This window comes from Carlito syrichta, unplaced genomic scaffold, assembly GCF_000164805.1.
Source record: "Carlito syrichta isolate Samal-C Ts95f unplaced genomic scaffold, Tarsius_syrichta-2.0.1 Scaffold311363, whole genome shotgun sequence".
NCBI classification, from domain to species: Eukaryota; Metazoa; Chordata; class Mammalia; order Primates; family Tarsiidae; genus Carlito; species Carlito syrichta.
In genome coordinates, this window is record NW_007255459.1 from 76,196 (window position 1) to 96,097 (window position 19,902).

At 40.1% G+C, this 19,902-nt stretch overlaps 1 protein-coding gene across 3 annotated transcripts in view; it reads right to left on the minus strand.

The window, feature by feature from the left end:
* Positions 1-19,902, minus strand: part of UBE4B (ubiquitination factor E4B) — a 139,034-nt gene that overhangs the window by 50,529 nt on the left and 68,603 nt on the right. Inside the window, exons 4-11 of one of the 3 annotated variants that reach the window (XM_021717872.1) lie at positions 18,008-18,095; positions 16,813-16,957; positions 14,928-15,156; positions 14,074-14,460; positions 13,227-13,376; positions 6,602-6,743; positions 5,496-5,596; positions 3,474-3,588 (exon numbers count right to left, since the gene is read on the minus strand). In XM_021717872.1, coding sequence (XP_021573547.1) covers positions 3,474-3,588; positions 5,496-5,596; positions 6,602-6,743; positions 13,227-13,376; positions 14,074-14,460; positions 14,928-15,156; positions 16,813-16,957; positions 18,008-18,095 — 1,357 coding nt within the window. The remainder of the gene's footprint in view (positions 1-3,473; positions 3,589-5,495; positions 5,597-6,601; positions 6,744-13,226; positions 13,377-14,073; positions 14,461-14,927; positions 15,157-16,812; positions 16,958-18,007; positions 18,096-19,902) is intronic. The other 2 variants (XM_021717873.1, XM_008068627.2) reach the window with 2 other exon arrangements.

A 19,902-nucleotide genomic window follows, 5' to 3' on the forward strand; every position in this document is an offset into this window, starting at 1 on the left:
TAATTCCAGTTACTCAGAAGGCTGAGGCAGAAGGATCGCGGGAGCCCAGCAGGCGAGGCTGCGGTGGCCGAGAGCGGCCACTGCACTCCAGTCTGGGGGACCGAGTGAGACTCCAACTCAAAAAAATAAAATAAAATAAAATAAATAAATAAATACATGAACCTAAAATTGGAGTTTAAGGAAACTCAAATCTACTTTTACAAGTTTACCATTAATACTGAGTAGCATTATGCAAAATTTGCTCAGTACAGCTCATCTTTGAATTTCACAATCCACTCGTTGATCAACACATTTAGGGAGTTGGTTGGGATTCAAGACTAATAACATTTAGTAGAAAATGTCATAAACAACAGCTGACAATCTGAATGCCAACAAGTTATAAAGAGAGCATACTACGAAGCCACTAGAAAATGAAAAATTCCTTCTTCTACTAATTTTACCCTACCATACGGAACACCTAAGCCATTTAAAGAGCATGATCCAAGAAAAAAGTCTTGGATCACAGGCACCCAACACAGCTCTGGAAGAGATCATACTAGTTCCTGCAACTCAAACAATCAGGGTAGAAGTAACGTGCTTTCATAAGCCAGATAAAAATGGAGAAGTAACCTCAGGTGTGGGAGTGGGAATGCTAAAATTGCAATCAAGAAGAAAAGACAAACAGAAGTTCCAGAAACATCAAAATTAAACTTCGTAATTGGTCATGCTGGAATCTGTAAACATTATTTTTGGGAATGCTACAAGTAAAAGGGTATCCTGTATTCTTTCTAGCAGAGCTATCCTCTTGTGCAATTAGGGTTTTATTTATAATAGACATAATATTACTAAGCACAATCTTTTTTCAAAGAGTCAAACATCACACAATTTATGTGACTTACATATTTTAAATAATCATTCTCTTATTTTCAAATAAATACTTCTCAGCACTGACCAAAAAAAAGCTGTAAGTATTAATCTCCAATCCTAACATCTAGCTGTTATTTATTTCTACTTATTTATCTGTGAACATCTCTCAAACATTAAAAGAAGGTGGCAATTGCAGTCAAAGATTTAATAATTCACATTTGCCACTCTTTTTTTTTTTTTTTTAAATCACGGCTCATCACAGCTTTGACCTCCTGAGCTCAAGTGATCCTTCTGCCTCAGCCTCCCAAGTAGCTGGGACTATAGGTGCATGCCACCACATTCGGATAATTTTTTCATTTGCATGCCACCACATTCGGATAATTTTTTGATTTTTTTGTAGAGAAGAGATTTCACTATGTTGCCCAGGCCGGTGTCGAACTCATGAGCTCAAGCAACCTCCTGCCTCGGCCTTCCAAAATTCTGAGATTACAGGTGTGAACCACCACATCCAGCCTACATTTGCCATTCTTTTGAGACAAAAAGGTTAAATGCTATTTTTCAGGTGAGCAGCTCCATTCCACTCATACTTCTCTTTAGACAAAACACGTGGCAGCATGTAAGACAATGCGTGTTCAAGACGGAGTGGCTAAAAAGACATCGGAATTCTGGTATTAAAATAACCAAGTCTGTAGTAATTGTATGACACAGTGAATGTATCAAGTACCACTGAATTGTACACTTTTGAGTGCTGATTTTTGGTGTTATGTGAATTTCACCTCAATTAAAACCCAGAGGTCATTTTATAACCTCTGTGTAAGTTTGCTTATGAATATAACAGGCATAATATACCCCTTCCAGTTGATCGATGGGCTGATTTTACATAGTTAATCTGGGTTCCTCAAATGATGTCTTTTCAAATAGAAAAAATATTTAATCAATGCCCATTACATCTATAATGTAGTGCATTACTTCAACCATCCAAGATAGTTATTTATTTTCATCAGAGTTCATGTATCTTTCTAAAGATAAGTGCTGCCTTTAAAATTCTGGTAAGTCAAAAAGACCATCATTAAGATAAGCAGTTAATTCCAGACAAAGACACAATACTAACTGGAATTTTTAAACTTGAATACTGGATTCTTCTTTTACAGATATTTTGAAGACTGCTAAAAACATAATTCCCAGTAATTCAAGGTCTTAAAATGAACAGTTATGAATAATAGATATAAAAAGTGTAAAGGAATCATACCAATTGTAGCTATTGCCTCTTGAAATGATAATATAGCAAATAGTAAGAAAAATTTATTTTACTTTTTGGGTTTTTGTGTGTGTGTGTGTGTGTGTGTGTGTGTGTCGGAGTTCATTCTGTTGCCCAGGCTAGAGTGCAGTAGTATGTTCACAGCCACTGCAGCCTTGACCTGCTGGGCTCAGATGATCCAAGCAGCTGCAACCACAGGCGTGAGCCACCATGCCTGGCTAATTGTTTTAATTTATTGTAAGAGACATCTCGCCAAGTTGCCCAACCTGGTCTCGAACTCCTGGGCTCAAGCAGTCCTCTCACTTCTACCTCCCAAAGTGCTGGGATTACAGGTGTGAGTCATTGTGCCCGGTTTGTAAGAAAACTGTATATAAATCCTTTCATCAAGGGAAACAACCTATATGAAAGTTGCTGAGGCAAAGTGCTTACTTTACAAAATAGGTTCATAAACCAGCAATGAAAACATTAACACCAAAGCTTCACTTTGGAAGAAATTTCAAGATGAAGTTAGCAGCTTTATTATTAAATATCAAACAACTGCATTTTCACTTGACTTCACACAATAAGATATCAAAATAATGTATAAATACTTGATGAAGTAGTTAGTAAGATATAAGACATCTTACCTAACTTATATGGTGAGCAAACTGCCACTGAGTTAATTTGGTTGTTAATTTATTAATCTTCTTATGAACTAAGAGAACTAATTTTTAAAACTACTCATCTGGCAAATGCACATCATACCTTATGCTAGTTCCTTGGTATTCTTGTGCTAAAAAGTTCCTTGAAATCAGGGACAGGGTCTCATATTTTTTTCTTATCCCCTAAAGCACTTAGCACAGAACTTGTTTAAAAGACTGATGTTTAAGCCGGGCTCAGTGGCTCAGCCTGTAATCCCGCACCTTTGGGAGGCTGAGGTGAGTGGATTGCCTGAGCCCGCAGGTTCGAGACCCACCTGGGCAGCGAGATCTCATCTCTACAATAAATCAAAAAAATCACCCGGGCGTGGAAGCGCATGCCTGTAATTCCAGCTACTCGGAAGGCTGAGGCAGAAGGATCGCCGGAGCCCAGCAGGTCGAGGCTGCGGTGGCCAGGTGCGGCCACTGCACTCCAGTCTGGGCGACTGAGACTTCAACTCAAAAAAAAAAAAAAAAAAGACTGATATTTGACTTATTAGTTGAAATGGGCTCATGATTTGAACAACGCAGCTTTAAATCTGATTTCTGCAAGAACAGAATCTTCTCTCTAAGCAAATAATACATTCAAATTCAGGAAAAGGATTTTTTCAATATATAGTGTGTTTAGAAACTAGCCTCAGTATAGCAGCTCTTAGGCTAAAAGTTGCAGTAGCAAACTCATCCGACCGTACCTGCTTGAATACTTCTTCGTCCTGGTGAGTGGTTCTCACCAGTTCTTGAATGAAGCCATAGGGGAGATTTCTACACAGCATATACGGCACTAGGAAGGACGGCTGCTGCATGGACCTGTGGACCCATGAAAATCAAGGACTGCGATAAAGTGAACTCATTACAGTGTAACAGAAGCACATGAAACGTCACATCACCAACAACGGCCCAGTCAAAGGCCAAACTTGAAATCTTTGGCTTTTTTAATGAGATACTACAGAAAGTTTCAAAGAATCCTTTCCTATATAGAGTCCTTTAAAAAAAGAAGAATTACAAAAATAAAGCAGTATGTTTCTTTTTCTTCCTCACTTTTTTTTTTTTTTTTGGAGATAGTCTTATTTTGTCACCCAGACTGGAGTGCATTGGTGTGCTCCTGGGTCGTTGCAGCCTCACCTTATGGGCTCAAACAATCCTCCCACCTCAGCCTCCCAAGTAGCTGGGACAATAGACATGGGTCACCATGCCCTGCTAATTCTTTTATTTTTTGTAGAGATGAGGCCTCACTATGTTGCCCAGGTTTGTTTAGAACTCCTGGGCTCAAGTGATTCTCCCACCTCAGTACCTCAAAGTGCTGGGATTACAGGTGTAAGCCCATCGCACACACTTTCTTTTATTTGTTTATGTCTCATCCAAATTGGAAAAAAGAATAGTAGTAGCGGATGAAGACTTTTTAAAACTCTTATTAATTTTAACCACGGAATACTTTATTAAAATAAGTTTTAGCTGGGCTCGGTGGCTCAGCCTGTAATCCCAGCACTTTGGGAGGCTGAGGCAGGTGGATTGCCTGAGCCCGAGGGTTCGAGACCAGTCCGGGCAACTTGGCGAGACCTCATGTCTACAATAAAATAAAAAATAGCTGGGCGTGGTAGTGCACATCTGTAGTACTGGCTACTCGGAAGGCTGAAGCAGAAGGATTGCTGGAGCCCAGAAGGTGGATGCTAGGTTGGCCGTGAACGTGTGTGCCACTGCACTCCAGCCTGGGCAAAGGAGTGAAAATCCAACTTAAAAAAAAAGTGTTAGGCCGGGCCTGGTGGCTCAGCCTGTAATCCCGCGCCTTTGGGAGGCTGAGGTGAGTGGACTGCCTGAGCCCGCGGGTTCGAGACTCGCCTGGGCAGCAAGACCTCATCTCTACAATAAATAAAAAAATCAGCTGGGCGTGGTAGCGCATGCCTGTAATTCCAGCTACATGGAAGGCTGAGGCGGAAGGATCGCCGGAGCCCAGCAGGTTGAGGCTCCGGTGGCCGGGAGCGGCCACTGCACTCCAGTCTGGATGACAGAGTGAGACTCCAACTCGGAAAAAAAAAAAAAAAAAAAAAAAGTTTTAGTATATGTGCACAATTTTCCTTCTTTTTGAAAAGTTTCAAAAACTTATGGTTAAGGTATCAAAAATATAAGGACACCCAGAATGAATAAATGTACCTTTGTTATAGCTATATTAGATTTTTTTTGCATAAAAGAAATGAAACATACACTCTTTTTAAAAATTTAAAATCTTTAAGGAACTCTCAGAAATAAGTAACGTAGAACTTTGGTTGATTCTCAAATTATCCATCCCACCACTATTCTTTGTTACTGAATAACAGGAATTGATGGTGCAATGCATGAGAAGTGACGATTCACATGTTTTACCAAACACCTCCAGGAACTTCAAGCAGTTGCTTTTAAACTAAATTACTAATTACTGTCTTACTGTCCACGTATTTCAACAACAGTCTATTTCAAAAAGCACACAAAACTCTCAAAACATAATGAATTTCTTTTTAAAATAAACTTTGCACTACTTTAGAAGATGAGGAAGAAAAGAGTGTTTTCTTTTCACAGTATTTTAGAGGAAGAAGGGAACTTGGGGACCGTCTAATCAAACACCTTCTTTTATAGGTGAGAAAGGAGGTATCCAAGGTGGTGCAAAATGGCTGGACTACCCAATGTCCACTGACGGACTGGGTCCTCTACCTGCTATCACCCACCTATCAGGGTCTTCATACCTTGGCTGTGTTAGCGAGCCTTGTAGTACTAATGCAGTATGGGATATGCACTGTGAGCGGATGTTGCTCAGAAGCTGACTGACAGCTGGCTGGCTGCACATCTGAAAAAGAAAGGTGGAGGTGAGGACAACAAGAAACAGAAAAGAATCAGAAGAGATCAACTGCCAGAAAATGGCTTGTTTTTCTCTTCCTTTATTCATAATGAACAAGATGCAGTGACTGCGTCATCCAAGTATACTGAATCTGCTGAAAGTGACAGTCAGAGAAGTGGAAGTCTGAAGTGCCCACTCTCTTTGATTTTGCTAAGGCGAAACACAACAAACCTCAAAGAGGCCCTTCACAAATATGAAACGAATCAGTGGACAGCCAGATTAGCTTCTAAGGTAAAACTAGAACCAGAAGAGGAAACAGAAATAAAATGAGATAACTATAAAGCCAGTCAGCATGAAATAGTGGAAAAAGTAGAACTTGCTGAGTTATTTTATTTATTTATTTCTCTATTCCTCTATCCTCCTCTCCTCCCTCCTTTTCCCCCTCCTCCAGCTTAGTGAGAGTTTAAACTCAGCCTTGCAACTTATTGTTTCTGAGAATCTGGACAATTAATTTCTCTAAAGTTCATTTGTTCATTCATACACGGGAAAAAAGATATCCTCCTTATACTGGCTTCCAGGGCACTAACCCAGCAACTATGAGAATACAAGCTAATGTAGATTTACCACAGTCCTTTGCAGTCTCCAGGGGCTCTCTGTTAGTATTATCATGATTCTAACAGAATAACCTATCAGAAAATGGTCAGGGCCATGTGAGTCACTGGAGGCACCCAGTTACAGTGTGGTCAAGAGAGAGGACTCTGAAGCTAGGCCGCCTGGGTTCACATCTCGGCCCTGTCACGTCTTCTCTCTGTAGGATGTAAGTTCCACAAGGGCAGGGATCTGTTTTGTTCACAGATACATTCCAAGCTCCTAGTACAGAGCCTGGCCCATAGTAGATGCTCAATCATTACTTTACTGATTGAATAAATGAATGAATGCTCCTGGGTGGAGGGATTATTTAATCAAACAAATAACTAGTTGTTTTTTTAAAAAAACAAATCTATTTCATATTACCTTTGGTGCTTTTTTTTCCTCTATTCCAACTCGGTCAAAACACTCAATGAGGTAGTTCAGCATATCTGTCTCTTTGCAAGTTTCAATGGTGAAATGGTCACTATAGGAATCCCAATTACTTGCTCCACCAGAGGTTCCCAAACTTTGAAAAGAAAAAAAAAAAAAAAAAGAATGATTCTTAGCTCTTCTTGATTATTTCTTTTTGATGGAGTTCGCATTTCTGCAGCAGAAAGCCTGTTAGGATTCTTGCACCCACAACAAAGCACAAACACCCATGCGGCCAAGACGGAGCTGCCTGCCTCTTTGAGATCAACCTGCTCCAAGTCCAACACTAGGAATTTCTGGTAAACATTTCATGACCCTAAGAAGAGAACCTGGTCTTATTGGGGACAGTAACTTATAAAACCAGAAGGACTAAAAACTGCTACTGGGTGCCAGGCATTTGAAAGGATATATAGGTACTTAATCTGAGCAGTCTGGCATCACGCAGGCAGACCTAAAGGTCAAAGCCAGTCTATGCTACTGCTGTAATCAAACTCTTTAGGGGTGAAGTGATAAGGGACCAACAAAATATCCCTCATCCATGTGATCTCAGCACAGATCTTAAGAAATATCATCCAGCATTTGGCAACAGGACCAGAGCTTAGGAAAACTGTCCAGTTAGAAGGAGACATGAACATAATTGCTATCAACATAAACATTTCTAAAACTATCAGTGAAAAAGACAAAGTAGCAGAATAAAAACAAAACAAAAAAATTGCACTAGGAGTAACCAGATTAGGTTCTCATCCCAAACCTACTGCTCACTTGTTACCTGAACCTAGGACTTCTTTCTCATCTGCAGTGAGGCGTCAACGAAATCAAGTGGAAGTGCTTTGTAAGATATATGCTGGATGGAATGTGAAGCACTGTTATTATTAGTAATAACTACTCTTTGAGGCAGAAACCAAACATAATCACAAGGGTTAGGCTTGAGGAGATTCAACAAAGTTAAAATCAACTACTGACGGGTCACATACCAAATCTGGTGCTTAACTCAGAATTAATTTGATATACACAAAAGATACAAAGAGATTAATCATGGCATAGGAAGAAGAAGAAGTAAGAAAATACAAACTTAGCAAAAAATTACACATAAAAGATGATAAAGGATGGAACTATCAGAAACACGAGACACACAACCCTACTTCAACCTGGGGCAGACAATTAATGTCTAGAAACTAAAAGAACCAAGAGGAATTGAGACATCAACAACATGTTTTACAGATGTTTTACAGATGGGTAGTTAATTATGCATAACTAATTTTGGAATATAGTCATGTGCCGCATAATGATGTTTTGGGCAATGATGGACCACATATACCATGGTGGTCCCATAAGATTATCATACCATATTTTTACTGCACCTTTTCCATGTTTAGATACACAAATACCACTGTGCTATAGTTGTCTACAGTATTCAGTAGTCACATGCTGTACAGGTTTGTAGTCTAGGAGCAACAGGCTATACGATACAGGTTTGTGAAATTGCCTAATGATGCTTTTTTCTAAATGTATCTCTGCAGTTAGGTCACATGACTGTTTTATACATAACTGTTCTTAGAATTTTGAAAAAGTGGGTAACCCTTCTGGTCCCCTCCTACTGTTGGAGCTTTTCTGTCCTCTCAATAAATCCTGCTTTCTCAAAAAAAATTTTTTTTGGAAAAAATATACATAACTGAACTTGGAATGAAAGTATGATACTAAAGCATTTCAGTAAAGGAGGTGAAAACAATGCCAGTTTGAAATCCAAGGCTTTTAGTCCAGAGTCTAGTAAATTTGAATTCCTCCAACCTACAATATAGGTCTGGCAGGAGAAGGAAGAGAGATGAGGCTGAGAGGCATTCAAAGGAATAAGGCAGCCAACTCCCTGCTGACCACACAGGTACCTAAGCCACCCACAGAGCACCTCACCAGAGTCATGACAAAGATGGACAGGTCAGCGTGGGGACCCTGCAAAAACAAAGACAATTCTTGTGTCTTCATGGCAACTAGTTTCTTGGTGCATTTTATTAATTAACAGCAGGATCTGGCATATGCTAACTGGCCTGATAATAGAAAGGTGAGGACCATAATATTAACAGGAAAAAATACATAAGAACAAAACAGAAAAACCCATCGACAAGTAGAAGCACAGTGAGTCCCCAAACGTAGAAAGAGGAGGGAGATATTGCCTTTGCTTGCAACGTTTTTAGTGTCAAGGCATCTGCGATACTTTCCTCGGCTGTCTGATATCTGGGACTCAGTGACTACATTCACTGTACTTGGCAAGGATGAACTTTGCTAACACAGCCTGGACCTACACACAGTTGAGGGTAATGTTCCTTTAAGCAGCTCTTGCAGATGAGAATGAAAAATAAACTGTCCTCATGTTTAAAATGAAAATGCAAAACTATACATTTCCTTGATAATAAGCCCCACATTTCTCACAGTTTTACATTTCTGGAATGAAAAGCGTCTTATGTTTGATGTCAATAGGTTCTTGCCAGCTGCAAGGCGTCAGCTTAAGGCAGTACCTACAGCCATAAGCGTTTGTGCAAACTCAGCATGCTTAGATGGTATTGTCTCATGCAGTTGCTGCTGAAATTGGGTTACAATCCTAACAACACATTCCATTTAATTTTAACTTAAATTTGAAGCCCTCACTTCAAGTGAAATGAAAAGTGACAATGTACGTAGAAGACTGCTTATCTTCTGCAGTGAAAAGCACTCAGGATATATTAGAGAATTTTCAAAGCCAAGAGGTTGGCATATTTTGGCAATCATCAGCCAGGTACCAAACAACTGGTTGAAGAGAAGAGGGGCAGAAAAATAAAACAAACTTTAACCAGAAAGGAAATGTAGCATAACCTTCATTATTTGTTAATATGTTTCAAAATTAAAAGATCTACCCAAAAGGTGCCAAAGCAAATAAATGATGATCACAAGTAAGAAAAGGGACAAGTCTCACCAATGTTAACTAAGCACAAGTGTTGACTGGCAAAAAGGGGTTTTGAGATTCAAAATGGAAGAGCTGGATTCAAATTCTGAATGTGATCATGAAAGAGAGAGTGGTATGTACTTAATATATATAAATGTATGCTATCAAGAGACATTTTAAAATGTTTAAAGCAGTATTTCATTTTCTTCCCTCTAAAAGTTGTTATAAAATCATGATGCTTTTCGCTGGGCACAGTGGCTCATGCCTATAGTCCCAGCAATTTGGGAGGTGGAGGCGAGAGGATTGCCTAAGCCCATGGGTTTGAGATTAGCCTGGGCAACTTGGCGAAGCCTCATCTCTACAAGAAATTAAAAAATTAGTCACCTGTAGTTCCAGCTACTTGGAAGGTTGAGGTGGAATGATCGTCTGAGCCCAGCAGAGTGAGGCTGTGGTGGCTGTAAGCATGCCACTGCACTCCAGCTTGGGCAACAGAGTGAGACTCTAACTAAAAAAAAAAAAAAATTATGATGCTTTTGCAACTGCGACATCCTAAAATCTTGGAAATTTGTCATATTTAGGTTCTAGAGCATCTAAAGCATGTTACCTCCCTTTGGTAGAATAACTACATCAGTAGTCCAGTGTAATTATGTAATTACTTCACATAATAGAAATAGAGCTGCATTCTTCTGAAAACAAAATGAAAATATGCCTGGGATTCACACATGCATGAGATCTGTACACATTGAATCCCATTTTCAATGCACCAAGAAAACTTGTTTTTAAAGGGACTGCATGGCTGTTTCCTCTATAATAGGAAGATTCACCCTCCCATTCACTGATTTTTTAAATGCAGACTTTGGAATTTTATATTTTCTCATAGCAAGGCAAAGACAGAGCTGTGTGGGTGTGAGCACCATAAATCCCTTCCACAAATGTCTGCTGGGAACCTCCCATGTTGCAGGCATTGCTGTAGGTCCTGGGGTAGTGCATGGAATCAAGCCTATGACAACCTTGTCAATATGACAGCTACACTGTAGGGAGAAGACAAGGAAAACCGAATGAATACACAAGTGCTATAAAGAAAAAGAAAAGCAGAGTACGGGTGATGGGGGGGCAGTGTGTGTTCATGCCCATATGCCTGTGTGTGTGTGTGTGTCTGTGTGTGTGGTGTATATGACATACAGGGCTATGTAGGCTGCAGTTAGAGGCACTGGGAGATGAGCACAGTAGAAAGACTTCCCCACACTACTTCTATGTTTTATCCCCAAGCAGTGGTGATCAACAGGAACTGTAGGGTGAATGGCCATGATTTTCACTATTTGCTAACGTTCCCTTTTTCCTCCTCACATAAGGATCATGGCACTTATGATTTAACCTTTTTCACTGAAATATCCACACAGTTTAAAAAACACACACCAAATTTCTTTCCAGTCATTAGCTTCCTAGGAAATAATCAAAAGATATTCCTCAGGATAACTTCTATGGCACCTTTGTCACAGGATAACTGTCACTTCACTCCCTTACACCACTCCTGCGAGAAGTAGCTCCTCACAATTCATACAGTTTTCACAGCAGACCACAGAGCATTTTACAGAACGGATGTTTTCACTTCCTTAATCCTTAGAGCACTACCATAAATAATCAACACATGAATGTATGTCTCAACTACTTTCAAAAAGATTTGCAACACCTCAACTCTACTGGGCAAACAGATGACAAGACAGAAACAGTGCCAGCTGATTCTTCTAGGACGTTAATCTTAGCAGGCAAGAAGTGTTAACATTGCTTACTTCAAAGTAAACACAATTCTGGGGAGATCAATTAGAAAGAGGGAAGGAAAAATCTGATCCTACATAAGCATACATGCTTAAGTTTTACATGTTTAAACAGTCATGCATTTTTACTCATCTTTTTATATTCTTTTCTATATCAATTAAAAATGTAAAAGCTGCCAAAAGCTGGATGATCAGATTTCATTTTAATAACAGTCAACAAGGGATGTCCCTGCTAACTAGAATGAAATTGTGTAATTAGGGTATAAAATGCTGGCACTTCCTTGCCAAGGAAGAGAGTAGATGCATAGACTCTTGGCAGCAAAATAGCCAGTAAGGAGCAAGAACAATGCAAGCCCTATTTGGGCAAAAATGGAAAAGCAAGAGAGCCTGGGGTGGTGGTGATGAACAGGAGCTCTGGATTCAGGCTGCCTGAGTCTCAACCTAGGCTCTCCACTTAGTCTGCAACTTTAACCTCCTTGTACCCCAGTCTCCTCGAGGCAGCCTACCATGAGAAGTCGAGGAGATAAGGTATGCACAGTGCTGACAGTACCTGGTACACAATGCTTAAGCAGCGTTTGCAGCGATTATTTTGCACTCAGTAAATTTTATTCCCACGAGCCAGAGAATCTAGATCTAAGGCAAGGCTGGGATGTTAGAAGTCTAGAAAAGAGAGGCTTTGGAGAAAGCAGTATACTACCTGATATCTTTGTTAGAGAAAGTCAAAATTAGATAGGCCAGGGAGAGAATATTTCTCCCACAGATAATTTAAGGTAAAACATATGACAGCACTTTTACCATGTGGAAACTACTCCTAGGAAAGAGATCTGCTATATTACTATAATCATGCAATAGGATTTCATCTGCATAAATAAGGCACCTCCATCTTTGGGAAATTTACTTGAGAAACAGTGATATTATGTTCATCCTAACACAAATATCAACCTTCCTGAATCAATATGCAGCCTTACACTAATATCCCTCTCCCTCTTTACAGACTCTCTACTGATTCTTCTGAACACTGTCAAGTTTAATGAGGTGTACCTGACTCCTACTGCAGTCTCTATTTATAGCCTCGAGTTATTTTTGAACAGTGCTGAGCGCAAATACCAACTCGGTCCAAAGGAAACTTTAAGAGCAAAACTGTAAGACAATGAGTCAGAGGATTAGAAAGAAGGTACTATTGCATTCTCTTGCTCAAAGTCACCTAGAAAACGCAAGTTATGTTTTTCACTCAGTTTTCAGGGGTAAACATTCAGCAACATCCTGAACTATGCTTTAGCCTCTAGTGCCATTCCAAAGGTTCTTTAAACAAGTGGACTCTGGCTTCACTGAGGTCAGGGAGGTGCCTAGAGAAATACTAGGTTAGACGTGAAAAGAGAATCACGGTTATGTCAGACAATGTGACCTTGTATGTTCATCAGTAGATTCCCCAGATTGAGCTTGATGGTAATGGGAAGGAAATACACCCACACACATATACATACAAGTCCCAGCCCCTAAATAGCAGCAATCCATGCAATAGTACTTAAGAAAACATGCCTCGCAGAGTAAATGCTGTCACATCTGATGTCTCACAAGAACATTCTCATGATAAATAAATAAAGGGTCCTCATTTTAGATCTGAAGGTGGGTGGACTGACCTTTATCTGCTTTTATGTTTTTGAAAATGATTCTATGTAAGTTTTTCCCTCAAACTCATTACAATTACAAAAAATTTCCTATGTGCTGCTTTAGTCTCATGGCAAGGTCCAAACACTTTAATACAATCTCTAGTCCACCTGGTTTGATCCTATCCTTTTTGGATTCAAAGCATACCCCTATACAGAGCTTATAAAAGTTAGTTCCTAAGCACCTATGCTCATGCAGGGGTAAGACTCCATTCCTCTGATACCTGGACCCAAACTGGACACAAGAAAAATCATCACCACCACCACCACCTTCATCATCACCATCATCATCATCATCTTCTTCTTCATCGTCTTCATCACTACTGTCCCCAGAAAGTGCGAGGAAGAGGGAGGAGAAAGGATTGTCGTACATGCTACCACAACAGAAGCAAAAAAGGTCATCAGGGAATAAAGGAAAAACAAAAGGGGGAGAGGTATTTGCAACTGCTGTCCTTTTAAATAAATCTTACACTCAAAGACATGCAGAAACAGAATTCACCTAAATTATAAAAATACATAGGTACATTTGAGAGAAGGGGCCACTGGCTTAGTAGAATTCTGATATTGCTTCTCTGAAAGAGGCCGAAATTAAACATAACCAAAGTTCAAAAGTGTCAGGGAATAAACTGGCCCAGCCCACTCACCAGAAGTCATGAACACCAGGCCCAGATTTGCTCCCACAACTCCTTGGTTTGGATATTGGTTACAGGACAAAAAGTCATAAAGGGTTCCGGTGAGTCCCAACTCTCAAATACAACATGAACCACAGTCTCTGAAATTCATTTGTAATGAAGAGTGACATGTGAACTAAACTGTAAAAAGCTTTTTTTGGTACAGGAAGGAGGAAGAGGGAGGTGAAGGAAGGGAAGAAAGGGACTCGCAATAGAGCAACCCATACTTTTTGATGATCAGAGCCTGGCAGAAGCAGGGACACGGGGTGCGTGTCTATCAGACTAGTTAGCCACACATGTTAAGAACCCCAAACAACAAAAATTTAACCGAGGTCAGTGTCACACAGCAGTTCTCCCAAACCGTGTTAATCTCCTTTCCCTGCACTACAAACACAAATACCTAGGAGAGATCCTCAAGGAGGAAGGACGTCTGCTGGCAGCACTGGGTGAGGCGGGCAGGAAAGGCAGGCCCATGCTGGTGGGCCTCTGTCTGGAACTGCTGGCAGGCACTGCTTGGGGGCTGCTAGCAGGGGTGGGGAGGCTTGGGGAGCTAGACAGAATGGAGATGCCTGAGGACCCCCATGGGTGAGTGACAGTGTAGGGGTGGTACCGCGGGGCTGAGGGCTGGCTTCCTGCAGCAGTTCCAGAAGCCGCACTGTGAGGACTGAGGGAGATGGAAGGCACAGTGCTCTGGCTGGCTGCACGGGAAGGTGAGGCAAAAGATGGACTCATCATGGGCACAGAGCTCCAGAAACTGGTCGTGGGAGCTGGGCTAGTTTCATAGAGGCTATATTAGTTGAGAAAGAAAGGAAAGAAGAAAAAGATCAAAGAAAAGCTTGAGGTAACTAACAAAATGAAAAATGGCAATCTTTTAAAGGATAGCATAAGCGCATTTCATATCTCTAAGAGTTCAAGTAGACAGATCTACCAGATAAGCATCTAAATCACCATAATCTAATTGCTGTACTGGTCTAGAGGCTACACGTAAAATAGGATAAAGCTCCTATTCAAAGAATGGTGTAGTATGTGTAGCCATTTGTTTGTAAAATTTAATCTACCAATAGCCTAACTACAGAAGCCAAAAAAAAATCAATCTAGGAAAGATACCACCTCTGATGACTAAATCCATCCCTCCAAATATGATACACACCATAATCTGCAAGACACAGATCAACATGGTGAGTCAACATTCCCTTCTCCATACTTCAGGACTATGTCACTACCAAGTCGATGTGTAAAGGGAACCACACTGACCTAGACAATGAGCTGGCACCGAAGGAACCCACGCTGCAGAACATGGGGCTTGTTCCTGGATTAGAGCCAGTATTTAGCATGAGATTTCTGTCTGGTGACCGAGCTGCCGCTGCAATTGGCTGTGATGTGGCTGTCAGACTGGCAAATGGGTTTTCATCTCTAGTCTGAGTGGACATCATTAGCACTTCCATTAAAATCTGACCAATCAAGTCCTTAAAATCGGAGAACACTGTTGGAAAGGCAAAATAAAGAACGGGTTATACATGGTTCTTCATGTACACAGTCCTCAAATAAGCCAAAGTAAACTAGAGTGGTTCAATGTGGTATCCTGGATTACTGGGTTCTGGAATGACAAAGGAAGATTGGTGGAAAACCCAGAGAAACCCAAATAAAGCCTGGTGTTTAATTAGTAGTAATTTCTTTTTTTTTCTTTTTTGAGTTGGAGTCTCACTCTGTTGCCTAGACTGGAGTGCAGTGGCCGCTCCCGGCCATCGCAGCCTCAACCTGCTGGGCTCCGGCGATCCTTCCGCCTCAGCCTTCCGAGTAGCTGGAACTACAGGCACGCGCTACCACGCCCAGCTAATTTTTGATTTATTGTAGAGATGAGGTCTCGCCAAGTTGCCCAGGCGGGTCTTGAACCCACGGGCTCAGTCAATCCACTCACCTCGGCCTCCCAAAGTGCTGGGATTACAGGCTGAGCCACCGAGCCCGGCCAGTAGTAATTTCTTAATTGACAAATGTACTAAGAATATGGAAGGTGGTAACATTAGCGGAAACTTGATGAAAAATATACAGGACTTCCCTGCACTAACTTTGAAACTTTTCTGTAAGTCTAAAATTATTCCAAAATAAAAAGTTTACTTAACAAATCAGGGTGTGGTCAATGAGAGTTACTACTGGTGTACATTAACTGTAAAAAGAAGCTACAAGCCGGGCTCGGTGGCTCAGCCTGTAATCCCGTGCCTTTGGGAGGCTGAGGTGAGTGGATTGCCTGAGCCCACGGGCTCGAGACCTGCCTGGGCAGCGAGACCTCATCTCTACAATAAATCAAAAAATCAGCTGGGCGTGGTAGCGCATGCCTGTAATTCCGGCTACTTGGAAGGCTGAGGCGGAAGGATCGCCGGAGCCCAGCAGGTCGAGGCTGCGGTGGCTGGGAACAGCCACTGCACTCCAGTCTGGGCAACAGAGTGAGACTTCAACTCATAAAAAAAAAAGCTACTTCTGACTACTGAAGTTAGTTTACCATATTACAAATGCAACCGGGTTAACAGTTCTTAGTTTAGATAAGTTTAATACACAATAAAGCTATTAAGTCCAAGGTTCAAAAGATTTTATGAAGGGTCCAATATTTAGTCACCATTTCATTTTTTTCCTTCTGAAAGTTGTTATAAAATTATGATGCTTTTGGCTGGGCGTAGTGGCTCATGCCTGTAATCCCAGCACTTTGGGAGGTGGAGACGAGAGGACTGCCTGAGCCCATGGGTTCAAGACTAGCCTGGGCAACTTGATGAGACCTCATCTCTACAATAAATCAAAAAATTAGCCGGGTGTGGTGTTTACACCTGTGGTTCCAGCTATTTGGAAGGTTGAGGTGGAAGGATCACCTGAGCCCAGCAGGTGGAGGTTGCGGTGGACGTGAGAGGGCCACTGCACTCCAGCCTGGGCAACAGAGTGAGACTCCAACTCAAAAAAAAAAAAAAAAAGATAGGTGGAAAGAGAAGATAGTGGCCAAATAGCAGTGTCCTAACCAAGAAGTATCCCTGTAATAAAAAATACAACCCAAGAGCAAGATTGAGTGAATGTGGATTAACACAGAGGGACAACAATCTTATATCTGCTTTTCTTGAAAGTACTCTGAAATGAGACTGCTGAGCTAGACTCCTACCTTCTTTTGGGTTCTGCTTAAACTGTGCAGAAAGAGAAGAAAGAAAGATGACATCTCTGTCCCGGTCCTTCCAAGAGACACGGAAGATCTTACAGACCAGCTGTAAGGCCTGCTCTTCAGACACTTCAGGGCCTGAAGAAGGCTCCTGGTGAGGGAGAAGATTTGGGGGTTAATTTCAAATATGAGGTATGAGTTAGGCACTGCAATAGATATACTGTATTCTTATTTAATTCATTATAAATGAGGACATTTTAAATATGCATAAAGCCATTTACCCACTGATTAAGGGAAAAGTAAATTGTTACTCTGACACAGAGTTACAACATCTGAGTCTCATGAGATTACAATATAATCTATGAGAAGCATTAAAGAGCAAGGGCATTCCCAAAAGTCACCAAGGAAGAAAAGTGATAAAGGAAGTACACATCCCATCTATTCACTTTTCTCAACTCCAAAGGACCAGGTTCACATTGTAAGTATATAATCAACTTTCCTCCAGAAATTTTTCCAAAATTTAGCATTTCTCATTACATTCCACCACAGATAAAATATATGTGAAAGAATTTTGTAAACATCAAAGAACTATACAAAAAAAGCACTGCACCACTCGGAGGCTACAGTCTAACTCCTAGCAAACACTAACGTGCTGCTAAAGAATTCCTAATAATTTACTGAATGCAAAGTGATGCAATTACCTATTTTATGACACACAAACAAAAGCCCTAAATACAAGAAACTAATATGTCAGATGATAATCATGTATAAAGGCCTCATGTTTTCAAGAAGCTTCTACTTGTTCCTAGATTCTATATAGTCTTTTAAAATTCCCAATCACTTTTCTCAAAATGTTGCCAAAGATATGATGATCTTCTTGCTTAAAAGCAAAAGACCAACAGCAAAAATTCTAATTAGTTCTAAATTAGTTCCTACTACAAACTAAATTTATGGATAAAAACATGGCCCTAAATGTATGATAACAGAAGGATTCGTATCAGATAAAAGGACTGAGTTATACTTCCATTAATAAGAGCAATCCATTTTTCTAAAAAAAAAAAAAAAAAAAAAAATCACCTGCAAAGATTTGCTGATCTGGGGTGGTCCGCTCTAACAGACTCCATAGATACGAAACATGAACTAATGTTTATTCATATTACCTGTTCTACAAACTGAAGAAAGAGTTTCCTCGCTTACCAACCTTATCACTGAGGCTCCTTTTTTCTCTTCGATCATTTTCATCAACTTCCATATTTTCAATTCCTGAATCCACATCTACCTGGGACATGCTTTAAGTACAAAAGACAAATAAGTATTTTACCTCTTGTAAACCCTCACAATGTCACAGCAGCTGGTTGAGGAAAAGTTTTAAAATATCAGTCAAGTCAGTCAGAAAAGCAAAATGATAAAGGTTCATCTTTTTTCTTATTAATTTTTAGGAGTTCTTCATAAATTAGGGTATAAACTGTCTGCATATCATACATGTTGGAAATATTCTTCCTAAGTTGTCATTTTCTTGGGCTCACTTTAAAAAAATATATCACTAGAACAGATTCTCTCTACATATTATTTTTAAATGACATTACACTCAGCCAGGCCGGGTATGGTGGCATGTGCCTATAGTCCCAGCTACTTTGGAGGCTAAGGCAAGATGATTGCTTGAGCCCAGGAGTTTGAGGCTATGGTGTGCTATTGTCATGGTTGTGAATAGCCACTGCATGCCAGCCTGAGCAACATAGGCAGACCTTGGCTCTAAAAAAAAAATTAATTAAAAAAACCCATTAGAAAAGTAAAAAAAGCAACCAAAAATTGATTACAAAAACTAGTTAAGTATGTATTTCCTTCCCATAGCAAATAAATAATTGCCCCAGCATCATTTATTAGAAAGACTAATCTTTTTACATTAATAAGAAATTTCCTATATCATATGTTCGATTTTCATTAATGTGTGGGTCACTGAGTTCTGTTAGACAACCTGTCTGTTCCTGAGTCAATAGCACTTTGCCTTGATTACTAAAACCTTCACAATAAGCCTTGATATCTACTAGGTCAATGTTTCCACCTTATTCTACTTTCAGAGTATCTTGGCTATTCTTGACCCTCTCCTCTTCCACACATACTGAAGAATCAGCTTGACTGGCTCCTTAAAATTCCTGTGGGAATTCTGACTAGAATTTTCTTGATGCTAGAGATCAAATTGGAGAGAAATAATATTATTATGTTATTGAGTCCTTAGCGCTCTCCAAGTAGATAGTCCTCCTTTAAGGCCTTTCAATAAACTCTCTAATTTTCTCCATAAAAATCTTGCACTTCTTTTACTAAATTTATTCTTAGTTATCAAATAGTATTTAATGCAATTGTGAATGGTACCCTTTTAAAAATTAAGTTTTCTAATTTTTTTTTTGTTGGCACACAGTAATGTTGAGTGGTTTTAAATATATACATATCTCTTACAAGCAATTTGTTTACTTACAATAGGGTTTACTATATAATCAATTAATCCCCAAATAGTAACTGATTTGTTTCTTCCACTCCATTCCTTCCTTGCTTTACTGCACTAGGCAGGACCCCCATGAATAAAAGGAGAAATAGCAGTCATCCTTGTTCTTATTCCTGATTTTACAGAAAACAATCTTAACTTCTCACCACTAAGAGAGCTGGTGGTAGTGTTTTGGAAGATGCCCTTTATATCAGTCAGAATAAGACAGGCTCTGCTGTTGTAACAAATACACTCTGAAATCTTAGAGGCTTAACACTATAAGGGTTTATTTCTTGCTTACGCAAAGTCTGATGAGAGTGAAGCATCCTTACTCCATCTTTAATCTATGCCATCTGCAATACACAGCCTCCAAGGTCACTGGAGCAAGAGAAGAGAGGGATGGAGGAGGAACATCGCTCAACTGCCTTCACCTAAAAGTGACACATGTCACTGCCATTCACAGTCTACTGGACAGAACTTAGGCCCAATCTAACTGCAAAGGAGACTAGGAAATGTGAGGGAGCATGTGGAATACTTGGGAAACTGCTGTCACACTGTCAGTTTAAGGATACTCTTTTTTGTTCCTCATTTGTTAAGATTTTTAATCATAAATCAAT